The sequence below is a fragment of the Canis lupus genome, chromosome 10 (assembly GCF_003254725.2).
Source record: "Canis lupus dingo isolate Sandy chromosome 10, ASM325472v2, whole genome shotgun sequence".
In the NCBI taxonomy this organism is placed as follows: Eukaryota; Metazoa; Chordata; class Mammalia; order Carnivora; family Canidae; genus Canis; species Canis lupus.
Window position 1 is genome coordinate 28190158 of NC_064252.1, and position 13756 is coordinate 28203913.

The 13756-nt window shown below is 59.1% G+C and overlaps 2 protein-coding genes across 4 annotated transcripts in view; one reads left to right on the top strand and one right to left on the bottom strand.

The window, feature by feature from the left end:
- The window catches only part of TMPRSS6 (transmembrane serine protease 6), a 37349-nt gene extending 27874 nt beyond the window's left edge, over positions 1–9475 (top strand). Inside the window, exons 11-18 of the mRNA XM_025460873.3 lie at positions 1456–1601; positions 1962–2060; positions 2830–2943; positions 4273–4389; positions 4667–4835; positions 6144–6415; positions 8115–8251; positions 8784–9475. Of these exons, the coding sequence (XP_025316658.1) occupies positions 1456–1601; positions 1962–2060; positions 2830–2943; positions 4273–4389; positions 4667–4835; positions 6144–6415; positions 8115–8251; positions 8784–8942 (1213 nt within the window). The 3' untranslated portion in view covers positions 8943–9475. The remainder of the gene's footprint in view (positions 1–1455; positions 1602–1961; positions 2061–2829; positions 2944–4272; positions 4390–4666; positions 4836–6143; positions 6416–8114; positions 8252–8783) is intronic.
- The window catches only part of KCTD17 (potassium channel tetramerization domain containing 17), a 22575-nt gene continuing 8819 nt past the window's right edge, over positions 1–13756 (bottom strand). Inside the window, exon 6 of one of the 3 annotated variants that reach the window (XM_049115326.1) lies at positions 1–176. In XM_049115326.1, the coding sequence (XP_048971283.1) occupies positions 123–176 (54 nt within the window). In that variant the 3' untranslated portion in view covers positions 1–122. Of the gene's footprint in view, positions 177–12061; positions 12949–13756 lie in introns of those variants that run through there. The other 2 variants (XM_049115325.1, XM_049115327.1) reach the window with 2 other exon arrangements.

The following is a 13756-nucleotide window of genomic DNA, read 5'->3' on the forward strand; positions in this document are numbered from 1 at the left end:
TTTTAGAGAAAATTAATTATATTTCCATTTGGCAAGAAAAATATCACCGCTTAACCTTTTTGCAATTTTCTTTTAAACTGGACTAATAGGCCAGAGCTGGATATGCACATCTGCGTCTGCATTCAATCAGGTGGCAAATCCCACATCATGTAGTCTCTAGAAAATTCCATCATATCCTGGTGAGAGAATGAGAGTGAAAAAGGCAAATATTACCTGAGCATTATTATGAAACTAATTTTTACCTTGGAGCCGCGATGGTCCCCGGAGTGCACCTGGAGGACTGTTTGTTGGTTTGGAGGCAAGAATGGGGGGGGGGGGCACACAAGACAACCCCAGACCTTCCTCAGTTGTTTGTTTGATTAGCTCGCTAATTAATTGAACTAGGAAGTGCTTGCCATATTCTACAAGTTCCGTGGAAGTACCCGGCCCCCGGGAATTAGGGGACCGGCTCCGTGGGCTGTTGTGTCTGCTGTGGGATGCTCCCATCATGCTTTGGGGCATTCCCACCTGCTCTCTCGACTTCCTCCTGCCTTCTCGACCTTCTCTACTGGGGGCACTTTCAGTTCTCACTGCATATGTTCTGACCTGTGTCCTGGGTGTGTTTCCCTGGTCTGCAGAGGCGTTCCTATTTGCTCTGGGAGGGTGCTCCCTTCGCTGTGAGGGGGCTGACCCACCCGGGGAGGGAGGAAGCCCCGGGTGCTGTCTGGAGAGCAGCCCGTTGCTCTCGGCGGGGGGGGGTGGCACCCACTTGGTGAAAGCGTACCCCTGTGCTCTGGGTGGCAAGTGTGCCCCGACGCCTGGTGGGATGCACCCCCTGTGCCCTCCATCCCCGGAGATGGGAAGATTCCTACCTGCTCTCTGGGAAGAACTTCACGCCTCTGTAGGGCTTCTCCCACCTGCTGTGTGGGAACAAGTGGACCATGGTGGGGAGGGGCCTCCCCTGGTTGGGGAATGGTCCCACCTTAGTGGGAAGGACACACTGCTGCCTCCTCCCCGACACTGAACCCAAGGGCAGCGTCCTCCCTGCCTACACACAGCAGACCCGCAAAGACTCCTGCCTCTGCTGACACGCTGAAGTCCTGTCAGATTGGGAGCCAACAGAGAAATGATAATTTCCCTTATTTGAAAGTGAGGCTCAGGGAAGGACCCTGACTTGCCAGTCTCACAGCTCCTAGGTGACCAGGAGGAGAATTCAGACTTTGAATTTTATCCTGCAGGGCAGGGGAGACCACTGAAGGATTCTGAGCAGGGGAGTGACATAGGCTGATTTCTATAAGATGACTCGGGGTGAGTGGTCACCCAAGGGAGAAATCAAGACAGAGAAGGTGAAGGTGGGGGTGCAGCTCCCCCTTCCTCTCCGGCTGCTCTGCCCCTGTCCTGTGTGTGCGGAGACCTAAGCTGTCCCTTCCCTCGGGCTGGCCCATGGGGCCCTGAGTCTGCCTCTGTCACCCCCAGGCTGTGTGGCCTGCGCACCCTGCAGCCCTATGCCGAGAGGATCCCCGTGGTGGCCACTGCCGGCATCACCGTCAACTTCACATCCCAGATCCCCCTCACCGGGCCCGGTGTGCAGGTGCACTACGGCTTATACAACCAGTCGGATCGTGAGTATGGGCAGCCCTGGGGAGGCAGGGCGGGCACCCCCGATGCCCCTGCAGCTTTCCCCGGAAGCACCAAGAGGCTGGACCAAAGGACTGGATGTGTGTGTGCATGTGTGCGAGTGTACACAATACCTGCAGCTTTGTGTGTGCCCACACACAAAGGAGTCCTTGGCAAGGCCGTCACCTGTGTTCCTAGGGATACACACTCACACATACGTGTGCATGCTGTGTACATGTGCCCGAAAATGTCTGTCCACATGCACCGTGTATACAGGTGTGTGTACATGTGGGTACATGTGTGAGCACACAAGTGCATCCCGTCTGCATGAGGACACGTGTCCTGATGGCGCACTCCCCGTCCAGCCTGCCCTGGAGAGTTCCTCTGCTCTGTGAATGGACTATGTGTGCCTGCCTGCGATGGGGTCAAGGACTGTCCCAACGGCCTGGATGAGAGAAACTGTGGTGAGCAGCTGCCTGTCCCATCCCTCCCTTGTCCTTGCCTCCCCTTCGGGACCACCGTTTGGGGCAGTAGCAGGGACAAGCTGGGACCCAGTTCTCCTGACTCCCAGATCAGGGCTGCTCTCCACCAGGCCATCTGTCCCAGCCAGCTGTCCAAGAAGGAACAGAGTGGAGGGAGGACCAGGGAGGGGAAGGCAAGCCTGGGGTGGCCACAGAGAGAATCTTGCGTCTTCCTCCCTTGAGTGGGATCTCCACCCCTCCGCTTCAGGGGTTCAGACTAGAGCTGCCAACTCTTACTGGAGTTATGCTCACCACTGCCCAGCCCTGGCAGCAGGGGCCCCGGTGGGACTGTCAGGACTGTCTTAGAGTAACGCCTCTCCCTCTGAGTCCTGCTTCTGGCCCCCACATTCACCATCAGGGCAGCCTTTTCTTGTCTGATCTCCCCAAACCTCCCACGGCCCCATCCAACCAAGTTTTAAATCCTTGGGGAGAAAAGCAGGAAAGAGAGGAGATGTGCCTCATATTTGGAACCAGAGCACCTGGCTTCAGGTTCTGGCTCAGCCAGATGACCTCGGACAGGTCATTTCATTTCTGTTTCCACTGATGAAATGGGGTATCTCAAGGGTTGCTATGAAACTCGCACGTAAAGTAGCTGAGAAAGAGATCTGTAGTCACGGCATATAATACAGTACAGGTTCTACAGGCAGCACAAAGTCCCAGCCTGGCTCCTTGGCCTTCCTCTCACCTGCCTCCTCTGTGTGTCCCCATGTAGTTTGCAGAGCCACATTCCAGTGCCAAGAAGACAGCACCTGCATCTCACTGTCCAGAGTCTGTGACCGGCAGCCTGACTGTCTCAATGGGAGTGACGAAGAGCACTGCCAGGAAGGTAGGGTGGGTATGACCAGCTCTCTAGAGGGAAACCAAATAATGGGCTTAGCCAGACAGCCCAGACTTCCTGCATGCTTCTTCAGCAGAGGTTTCTGCCTTCTTGTCAAAGACTCACCAACTATCTGAATGGATGCTTATCCATCCATCCATCCATCCATCCATCCATCCATCCATCCATCCATCTTATGGTCTCCCCAACCATCTATCTGTCCATCAATTCATACATCCACTCATCCATCCATTCATCTGCCTGTCCACCCACCTGTCTCCCTATCCACTGAGCCATCAACCTACCCATTTATCAGTTCATCTGTCTTTGTGTTCATCTTTCCATCTTTCATCCATCTGTGAATGCGTGTATGCATCCATCCACTGAGCTAACTTGTTGTTGTTAGCTGTTGGTCTGTTGGTCCTTATATCCACTCATTTATCCATCCTTCTGTTTGTCAGTCTCCCCACTGGACCATCAATCCACCCATTTGTTGGTCTGCCCAATCTCCTGTCTGTGTCCATTGTTTTATCCATCCATCCATCCATCCATCCATCCATCCATCCATCCATCCACCCCACCCACCCATCCAACACCTACAGACCCCCAGTGATAGGTGAGCAGAGTGAGGGAGTGGGAATAAAAGACACCAGAGAGGTGGTCCCTGTGCTTTGGGATTATCTGCTAGTAGGAAGACCTGATGGGTGACTGTCTCTGGCCCAACGCCTTCTGGACTTCATGTCCAGTAGCATGGGAAGACTGGAGTGCAGGAGAACATCAGGCAGGGAAAGCTTCCTAGAGGAGGTGGACTTTGAACTTGGCCTTGCAGAGAGATAAGATTTAAATAGGCAGGAGGGAAGGAGAGTAGGCCAAGACCAGGTGGTGGTGCAGAAAGTTCTTTATGGCAAAGACAGTGAGGAGCAGGTGGGCGGCTAGGTGGGGCCAGGGTCTGGAGGAAGGCCGGGCTCGGAGAGGAGCCTTAGACTGACGGGAGAGGCACAGCCCTGCTCTTGGGAGCCGATGGGCAGTGGAGGAACAGTTCTGCCTTCGGGTCCACCCGGGGAGGCAGACGTGACCTCAGGAGGCGCAGTCTGTGGGGGAGATGCAGCCTTGCTCTCCACAGGCCAGTCTGAGGGGGGTGAAGGGACACAGGGAAGCGATATGTCCTGCCTTTAGACCTTTCAGGAACCTCAGGGGACCCTTCAGCGAGCTCAAGGGACCCCTCCCCAGTCTCCTCCTGGCCTCTTCCAGGCTCCATCTTCCCTGGGCCTCATCTTGGAGGCTCCCTGGGGCTCAGGGGCCCACCCTCCGTGTCCTGCCCCCACCCCTCTCCCCCAGGGGTGCCTTGTGGGACATTCACCTTCCAGTGTGAGGACCGCAGCTGCGTGAAGAAGCCCAACCCGCAGTGTGATGGGCTGCCTGACTGCCGGGACGGCTCGGACGAGCAGCACTGTGGTGAGCCCCCAACAGGCGGGTGGGCAAAAGCCCCTGTCCCCCTGGGGGCCCTGGAATGTGGGAGGGAGGGGGCCCACGCTGGGAGCTGAGGGAGAACTCACGTTGTCTCTTTCTGTCTCTCCTCTGCACCCGCCCTGGGTCCTGCCTCTCCTTCATTCTCTCCCATCCCTTCATCTTTCCTTTGGCCTTCCTGCCTCCCCTTCTCTGTCTGCCTCTGTCCATTCCTCACTGGCTTCTGGCCGTCCCTGTCCTCCCCCACCACCCCCTGCGCCCCCAGACTGTGGCCTCCAGGGCCCTTCTGGCCGCATAGTGGGCGGGGCCGTGTCTTCAGAGGGCGAGTGGCCCTGGCAGGCCAGCCTCCAGATTCGAGGCCGACACATCTGCGGGGGGGCGCTCATCGCTGACCGCTGGGTGATAACAGCTGCCCACTGCTTCCAGGACGACAGGTGAGTGGGGGGACATGGGGACCTAGACCACGAGAGATGGAGGAGGAGAGATGGAGGCCTGGCAGGGAGGGACATGGGTCTGAGATCCAGGAAGGAGGGAAGGATGGTGAGCGGCCGGGGGACTTGCTGTCCTGGCTCCACCACGAACATAGTCTGTGCCCCTGGAAATGTTGCTCAACCTCTCTGTTCCATTTCTGGTATCTTGCGTTAGGTTGGGTCAGTGATTCATTCATTCATTCACTCATTCACTCACTCATCCATTCAGCAGTATTTCTTGTACTAGGGAGCTGTGCAGACACTAGGGGTACAGCACAGAACAGAAGTGCCTGGCCTGGCCACAGGCCATGACCCCCCTCCAGGTGCTGTGACCTGGTGAGTGGGGCCCAAGAAGCCTCCAAGAAGGGACATCCCACCCAGCCCCACAGACATCTTCTCCACCTGCATGGTGGCTGACGATGCCCCCTCTCCACCCCCAGCCCCATCTCTTGGGCCCCGCCCTGACCCCCAGAACAGCCAGTCCTGGATTACCCTCCACACCTCCTCTTCTGTCCTGGGTCTACACAATCCCCAGCTATCAGGGCACCCCATCCCCTGCCCCTTACATCCAGAGCCAGATGGCAAGTCCTCTTGGTGCATCAGACCAATCCTTAGCCGCTGCCTGTCCACACTATCACCAGCACTGTGCACACATCACTCCAGGTGGCCCAGAGCCCGGCTCCATTTTGCATCCCCTACCCAGGAGGCTGGGTGCTCTTTCTGGTGCAGCCTGACCTCTTCTCTCACTGCCTCCCTGGCGCCCCACAGACCATGAGGTAAAGAAAGACCTGGATGTTGACCTGGCACCCATGGTCCTTTACTGCCCAGTCTCTGCTGATTGCTCCATACTCAATGCCCACCCCTCCTAGTGAGGACCAGCAGGTCTCAGCGAGCTCACAGCAGCCCCATCTGTAAAGTGCAGAAAAAAGGAGGGAAATATTCCATTGCCTGGTACTGTGCTAACTTTTTTTTTTTTGCATGCACAGTCATAGTAAATTCCTTCCAGTAACATAGGAGTAGAAGACACTGTTCCTGTTTCACAGATGAGGAGACTGAGGCCTAGAGAGGTGCACACACATCCAGGGAGGGATGAAGCTGGGATTGGAACCCAGGCAGGTGGACTCCAGCACCAGTGTCACTGGCTGTACGGCCCAGCAGCTACGGGCTTTCCAGAGCAGGGAAGGGATGGGTGTCCGGGTAGGAAGCTGGCTAGCCTAAGGGCCTGGGGTCAGAGCAGCAGCGGCTGAGCGTGGACCCCCACCCCCACCCCAGCATGGCCTCCCCAGCGCTGTGGACCGTATTCCTGGGCAAAGTGTGGCAAAGCTCGCGTTGGCCGGGCGAGGTGTCCTTCAAGGTGAGCCGCCTGCTCCTGCACCCTTACCACGAGGAGGACAGCCACGACTACGATGTGGCCCTGCTGCAGCTCGACCACCCCGTGGTGCGCTCGGCCGCCGTGCGCCCCGTTTGCCTGCCTGCGCGCTCCCACTTCTTCGAGCCCGGCCTACACTGCTGGATCACGGGCTGGGGCGCCCTGCGTGAGGGTGGTGAGCCGGCTGTTGGGGAGCGGGGAGATGGGGTGTGGTCTGCCTCCCCATGCTTACCAGCCTGGAGTAAGGTGGGGGTGGCAAGGGGTCCCCAAAGCTCCAACCCCCGGTCCCTCTGGTCCTGTGATTAACGGGGGCTCGATGTCACAGAAGAAAACAAGCTTTTACTATAGTGGGTGGCTCCCGCCTTCTCAGCCCTTCCCTCCTTCCTGAAGGCCTTTAAAGGGAACTGAGGGCATGGGAGGTTATCTTGGGGGATATGTGGGAAGTGATGGGGCAGGTGAGGAAGGCAACAGCCCACAGGCAAGCTCCAAACTCTGCTCCTTGCACAGAGATGGCTTCCTACCTTGAGGTTGGATTTTAGGGAATGTGGTCTCATTTAAGCCAACCAATACCCCTAGGGGTGGGTATTATTGTCCCATTTTAGCAGTTGCTCCAAGTCACATAGCCAGAGAGGGTTGGCACCTATGACTGCCTGACCCCAGAGCCCTGCTGTTCTTGCTACTGCCCCTGAAGCAGGAGGTTTCTCCCCTTCCCACCTAAACTGACCACCCCTAGGGGCCACCCCTGTTCTGTGAATACAGGCCCAGGCTGCCATATCCACAGCCATGCCCTGCATCCTTAAAACAGGCACCTTTAAAGATGGGTACAATAATTTACAACCTGAGGCAGGAAGGGGTATAGAGATAAGTTAAAGATGGACAAACTGAGGCTCAGATGCACAGTAACTCATTCAAGGGGATGATGGAGAACAGTGGTAAAGCAAGGATTGGTTAATTTGGCTCACTCATTCAAGGACATGTTTATGAGCACCTACTACATGCCAGGCTTTGAGTTGGCATAAAGATGGAAAGAACATTCTTGGGGCGGGGGGAACAGTGCTAAGAGTGGACATAGGTAGGGGAGTAGAGCTGGCCTTGGCAGCCCAGAGGAGGTACCCAACCAGGTGGGGTCAGGGAAGCTTCTAGAGGAGGGGCTGTCTAAGCTGAGGCTGGAAGGATGAGTCAGCAGTGTCCCAGTCCCAGCTGGGGAGAAAGGTGTTCTGGTTAAGGGCATAGATGGCAACCCAGGGTCCTGAGAACACCCTGCACCAGAGGGGAGTTGGGGGCAAGCGAATGTGGGTGAGGATTGAGAGGAAGGACAGGAGGGCCTCGTAGGCCATTGTAAGGAGCCTCAGCCAGGATTTAGCCTGACCTGCACTTTAAATCCAATCTGAGATGCTTCCAGGAAAACACCATCATTGAGCCCCACCCTAGCCAAACAGACCAGATCTCAGGGTGGGACCAGGCGCAGTGCAGACTGAAGCTCCCTGGGGGCTCTAACATGAAGCATCGTGGCAAAGCACCCGGCTGGACAGTGGAGGGATACTAATGAATTTTAGGCAGAGAGTGTAAGGGTCAGATGTGCTCTGGAAATATCTTCCAGGGGCTGTCACAGAGCAGAGTGGGGTGGCCAAGAAGTCTCAAGCAGGAAGGACAGTGTTTGTGTGTGTGTGTGGGGGGGGGGCTCGTCCGGATAGGCTTTGGGTAGGGACTCTTTGGAGGGAGCCCACAAGGGGCCAGAACAGAGCAATGGAGAGGTGGAGGCAGAGGAGACGGGCAGAGCAGGAGAGATGAAGGGGGATCCGGAGAGGCAAGGGGAACAGCGGAAGGAAGAGTCAGATCTCATCTCTGCCTTCCACCCTCCACCGCCCCGGCAGGCCCCACCAGCAATGGTCTGCAGAAGGTGGATGTGCAGCTGATCCCGCAGGACCTATGCAGCGAGGCCTATCGCTACCAGGTGACACCACGCATGCTGTGTGCCGGCTACCGGAAGGGCAAGAAGGATGCCTGCCAGGTGACTCCTGGGGCAGGGGACTGGGGGGCCCGGAGGTGGGAGGGAGGGCGGCGCTCACATCACACAAGGCCTGGCCCTCTGCTCACACCAGCCTGCTGAAGCCTCACAGCCTTCCTGCAAGGTGGGGATCGCTGTCCCAACTTTACAGATAAGGAAACTGAGGTTCAGGGAAGTGGAGGGGCTTGCGCCAAGTTCACAAGAGAGCTGGGTGGGCAGGTCTAAGGCTCCAACCCAGTTCCACTGCCCCTCTGAGCGAGGCGCTTGGCCCACGGTGACACAGTCACTAGGAACAGGAGCGCACAGAAGGGAGGTAGAAAGGAGTGGGGCATGGGGACACACGCACACTTCCACAACAGCCAGGACCCACAGAAGGACGGGGCCGGCTGCTTTAGCCTCTCCCCATCGATCAGGGGCAAGGCAAGCAAAGGTTTCAAAAGGGGATGTGACTCTCTTGCTATCCCTTGGGAAACTCCCGGCATCAGGACGCCGGGCTTACCCTGATGCCACCCCATCTCTCCTCTCCCCCTTTCAGGGCGACTCGGGAGGCCCGTTAGTGTGCAAGGAACCCAGTGGCCGCTGGTTCCTGGCAGGGCTGGTCAGCTGGGGCCTGGGCTGCGGCCGGCCCAACTACTTTGGTGTCTACACCCGCATCACAGGTGTGATTGGCTGGATCCAACAGGTGCTGACCTGAGGAGCTCCCCTTCCTGCAGAGCTGGGGCCCACCTGCTGGACTCAGAGAGTCCAGAGCACCCACTAGTCAGGGGAGCAAGTAATTGTGGGGGCAGCAGGGCCCCGCGGAGGTCAACTCCCCCTGCACCGCAGGGCCTGGATGGTCAGCCAGCCCGCTGGAGGGGTTCACATCTAGCCCTTTTGCCTCCTGATTCTCTCTCCTCCTTCCCCTTCCTCTGCTGCCCACTGGGAATGGTTCAGCAGTGATAACGGGGCTTCCAGGTCCCAACAGGGGTGTCTGAGCTCCAACCCCCCCGCCAATGCAGAGAGCAGATCCAGCCTGTGAACTTGAGGGGTGGGATAGAAGGCGCCCACAGGGAGGGGCCCCCAGAGCCCTAGAGACAGCCAAGTGGGCCAGCTGCCACCATAAGCCAAAGGGTGGGGGAGCCCCAGGTCTAGGGTCCTCACCCTACCACCTGTCCCCTGGGCCTCCACTGCCCACTCTCACCTGGAAGTGAGCTCCACCACCCTGTGGAATAAAGTTGTTTGATCTGAGGCCCTGCTGTGGGGTTTGACTGGGGCCCTGGGGCACCAACCCTACATTTTGACAGCGGACCCTGCTTCCAGCTCAGCCTGTTTGCCAAATGTCTAGAAGGCCAAGGTGGGGTCAGGGGTCACCTTCAGGCCAGTTGTTCAGGTCCTTGGAGCAACCCCAGGAAGGCAGTGGTTTGGTGACCCCTGGATAGGAGTGAAGGATGGGAGGAGTGATGGGCTCTGTCTGCAAGCTTGGGAGGAAACTGAGGCAGAGGGGCGGAGCCATCTCAGGATCATACCAGGAGGCTTCAGAGTGAAGCCTGGTGTAGAACCCTCTTGGTTCCCAGTCCAGCACTTCTCAGCACAACACTCCCTTTGCATTCAGCAACCCCTCAGTCTCCTACTACGCGTCAACCACAGTGCTGGGGTCACAGAGAGGCACAGAACTCAGCCCCTGGTCTCAGGAAGGGTGGGGATGACAATCCAGCGTGAAGGGGCTCTGGAGTAGCATGGAACTCGGGAAGTCAGCGAAGGCTGCCTGGAGGAGGTGAGATTTGAGTTGAAGCCCAAAGGTGACCAAGGTGGAGAAGGGCATTCCAGACAGGGGAACTGCATGTGTAAAGGCCTATGTCCTAAAAGAACAGGGCATGTTGGTGAGCTGTTTTGAATTAAACAGAGGTTGAGAGGCGAGCAAACTGAGATCAGATGAGAAAGAATCTGGAGTTGAGCTAAGGACTTGACGCTGGGTGCTGTGGGGAGCCACAGAAGAAGGCTCTAAAGCAGGGGAGTGCCACGAGTGGATTCACATTTTAGAAGGACCACCAGCACACACCAGTGTGGAGGCACCAGCGCAGGAGCGGGAGGCAGGGAGGCTGAGAGGAGGCCACTGCTGAGATCCAGCTGGGGAGAGGAGGGGATCTAATGAGCCAGCCAGGCAGCGGGGATGGACATGAAGGACCCTCAGTGTTGGGGTTGGGTGAGGCAGGAGCCGCCACCCAGGACCACTCCCTGGGGTCTGTCCCAAAGGCTAGTGGAGTAACTGCCACTGCCTGGCCTGGGGAGGGACTCTGAGGAGGTGTCAGAACTTGGGGTGCCTCTGGGAGGGAGGTGTGCTGGAGGTGGGTGGGGCTTGAGGTCTGGAGGAGGTATTTCAGAGACCCTCTTCAGAAGAGACTGAAGGGGGGGGGGGAGACAGACACGGCAGGGGGGCTCCCCCAGAGGGGGCTGCTGAGGAGTGTGGAACCACCCAGAGCTGGAGGGGAACTGGGGGTGGAACTTTAGCAACCAAGTGGGAGTGGTTAGGGAGAGTCAGTGGTGCCGTCTGGGTGCAGAGGAAGAGGTAAGGAAGTGGGGAGTCAAGTGTGGACACATTTTCCTCGGAGTCTAGCTTCCCAGCTAGGGAAGGGGAACCTGGGTGAGGGGAAATGTCAAAGGCAGGGACCCTGGGTGGGGAGGATGTCAAAGCCAGGGAGTGGCTCCTGGGGGCACAAGCCTAAGTTCACTTGCCCGCTGGCCCCGCCTAGGGGAGGAGCAGAGCAGACACTTGCGGGGAGCCCTGGGTGGGGACAGGATGTTAAAGCATCCCACCCTGAGCCTCTCAGGCTTCTCACAGAGGCTGCAGATGCAGTGTTGGGGGCCCCTGGCTAAAACGCAAATTTGCAGGGCCCTCCCTAGCCTTAGGGGGTCAGAACTGGGGGGCCACAAAGGACAATCTGTTGGCTTAACAAGCCTCCTGGTGACTTTCTACAGAGTTGGACACAGAACAGTGAGGTCAGTCCAGCGAACCAAATGTCCTCAGGGGAGTGGCAAGGGTCCCCCAGGCTTGAGTGGAGCGGCGGGCAGCTCTGGGGAGGGTCTCTGCGTAGGGGACCCCTGCTCTGCAGGGATGTTCCTAGCAGTGCTAAGAGGCCAGGGCAGGGAAGCAAGGTAGACATTTGGGAGGACCAGGTCTGTGAAGGGACTGGCCAGGTGGGCTGGGGTGGGAGGTCCTGCTGAAGCCTGGGGTCCAGAGGACTCGGAAAGAAGGCGGAGCGCGGGCCCAGTGTTTCTATTTCCTGGGACTTGGGGCAGAAGGGTGGTAGCGATAGGGAGGAGTAGAGGGGACCAAGGAAAGGCACAGCAGGAAGCAGAGGGGGTATGGGGTTGGTCAGGGTGCAGCAGAGGTTGGAGCAAAGGGCCACAGGAATGGTGGGCTGAGGCTGGGAAGTTGGGGGCGGGTTCTGCCATCCTGATTCTGGGAGCCCCCTACCCCCTCAGCATTCCCTAGTTGCTGCCCAGAGGCAGGAAGAGACCTGCATGGCTCCAGGGGTTGGGCCTAGGAAGTCACCTGGTCCAAGCCTTCACTTTACAGGTGAGTTACTGGAGGCCCAGAGAGGGCGGGGAATTGCCAAAACTCTCCCAGCAAGGGGGAGTTGGTGCCCTTGTTTGGCTGCTGGGCAGAGGATGGAGCTGTGACCTCCCTCCCCCAATACACAGCACAGTGACCACAGGGCAGTGTCCCCAGGCTTTAGGAAAAAGCCTCATTACCCACATGTCATTGACCCCACCTTGAATTTAGCCCCGTCCCCGACAGTGGCCCAGAGGAAGAGAGGGAGGCAGCCCAGCGGCTGTTTCTTCAAGTTTTATTACATGGCGGGGTTGGACACAGCCCAGGGTGTGTGGGGGGGGATCATAAATGCAGGAGGGGCCCCTTGCTCAGCCCCTGCTACCCCTAGGCTCTCCCAGGGCAAAGGGAGGAGTGGCCCCCTGGCCCTCATCACTAGTTCCTGAATGGCCGCACTGCACCCACCTGCCCCTGCCTGCCCTCTCCTGGCCAGGGCCCCCTGCACCCAGCAGTGCAGACAGGGGTGGGAGCAGCCCAGGTGGAGGCTGAGCCACCCTCCCCCTTCTTCCCACACGGCCAACCCCGCACCCTTCATCCCACCAATACCTGGATCTCCTTCTGGGGCTGAGCAGGCCCTGCCCCTTCTGGGGGAGGGCCACCCTCCAGTCTGGTGCTCGGTACACTCCCCGAGGGCATTCTGGGGCCTTGCTCCTCCTTGTTAACCTCACAACAACCCTGTGAGGTAGGTGGCGGTGGGGAGAGTGACCCCGTTTGACAGACGGGGAGACTACGGCTCAGGGAGGAGACGTGACCGGGTGGGGGGGGAGGGTACCATTCATGCAGCTGGGGGACCCGGGGGAGGGCCCGCGGGGGCGTGGGAAACACAGCTGGACAGCGCCACACTTCGGCCACGCGCAGGCAGCTCTGCCCAGGGGTCCCGGGGCCCACCTCGGGCCTTGAGAGGTGCCAGCGGGCCCCCGCCCGGCTCCCCGAGGCGGGGGGCAATCAGAGCCCCGCAGGTGCAGACAGAAGTGGCAGGGGGGAGAGTGCTTCCTCCGCCTGGAGCCCGGGGCCCACCCCGCGGTACAAAAATAAAGGATTTCAGATCGGAACCCCAAGTCCCTGGAGGTGATCTGGGGCCTCACATCCGGGTGCCTCTGGCTTGTAACAGCTAGAAAAAAAGAGGGGGAAGGGGCAGGGGGGTGGGGGTGGGGTGGTCAGAACAACAGGAGGGGGAAGAGAGGGCGGGGCCGGTGAGGAGGGGGTGAGGCAAGGCCAGGGGAGGGCAGAGAGGAGATTGAAATGGAGGGAGGGGCAGGGAAGAGAGGGAGAGAGAAAGAGGTAGGTGAGTCACAGGCTCCCTTCTGAGAAGAGGGTGGGGGGCTGAGGCCCAGAGAAGGTGGATTCAGAGCCGAGGAGGGGAGCAGGAAGGGGACCCAGCTCGCCCATCCGGGAGCCCCATGCCCCATCCTGGGCTGGGTGATGGCTGCCCCGGAGGCCGGAGTCGCCAAGACTCTGGCCAGGGGAGGGGGGGTCAAGGCCAGGTTCCTGCTGTCTCAGGCAAAGGTCACAGACAGCAGCTGTCTGTCCCCATTTTAGAGGCAACTGTGGCCCAGAGAGGGACAGTGACTTGCCCAAGGTCACACAGCGGGCAGGTTAGACTGAGCCGCGGGCTCGGGGGCACCCGGTCAGGACGTCTCCCGTGACACCCCGATCCTCAGCCGGCTCTGGCTGACCCCCTAAAGGCCCAGGGAATCCAAGGGCGGCGGTCGTCCCCCCTCCCGGCCCCAGCCCCCCACCCCCAGACAGGGCACCCCGGGGCGGGGGCGGGGCCGCCGGTTCCCCTCCCGCCTCCCCAGCCCGGCTCTGGCGCTCCGGTGCAGGCGGGCGGCTGGGACCGAGGCCGGGCCCCCTGACTCCCCTCTCGGAGCCTCGCAGCCAAGGCCAAAACGGGCGAGGGGGGAGTCAGCCGAGCGGCG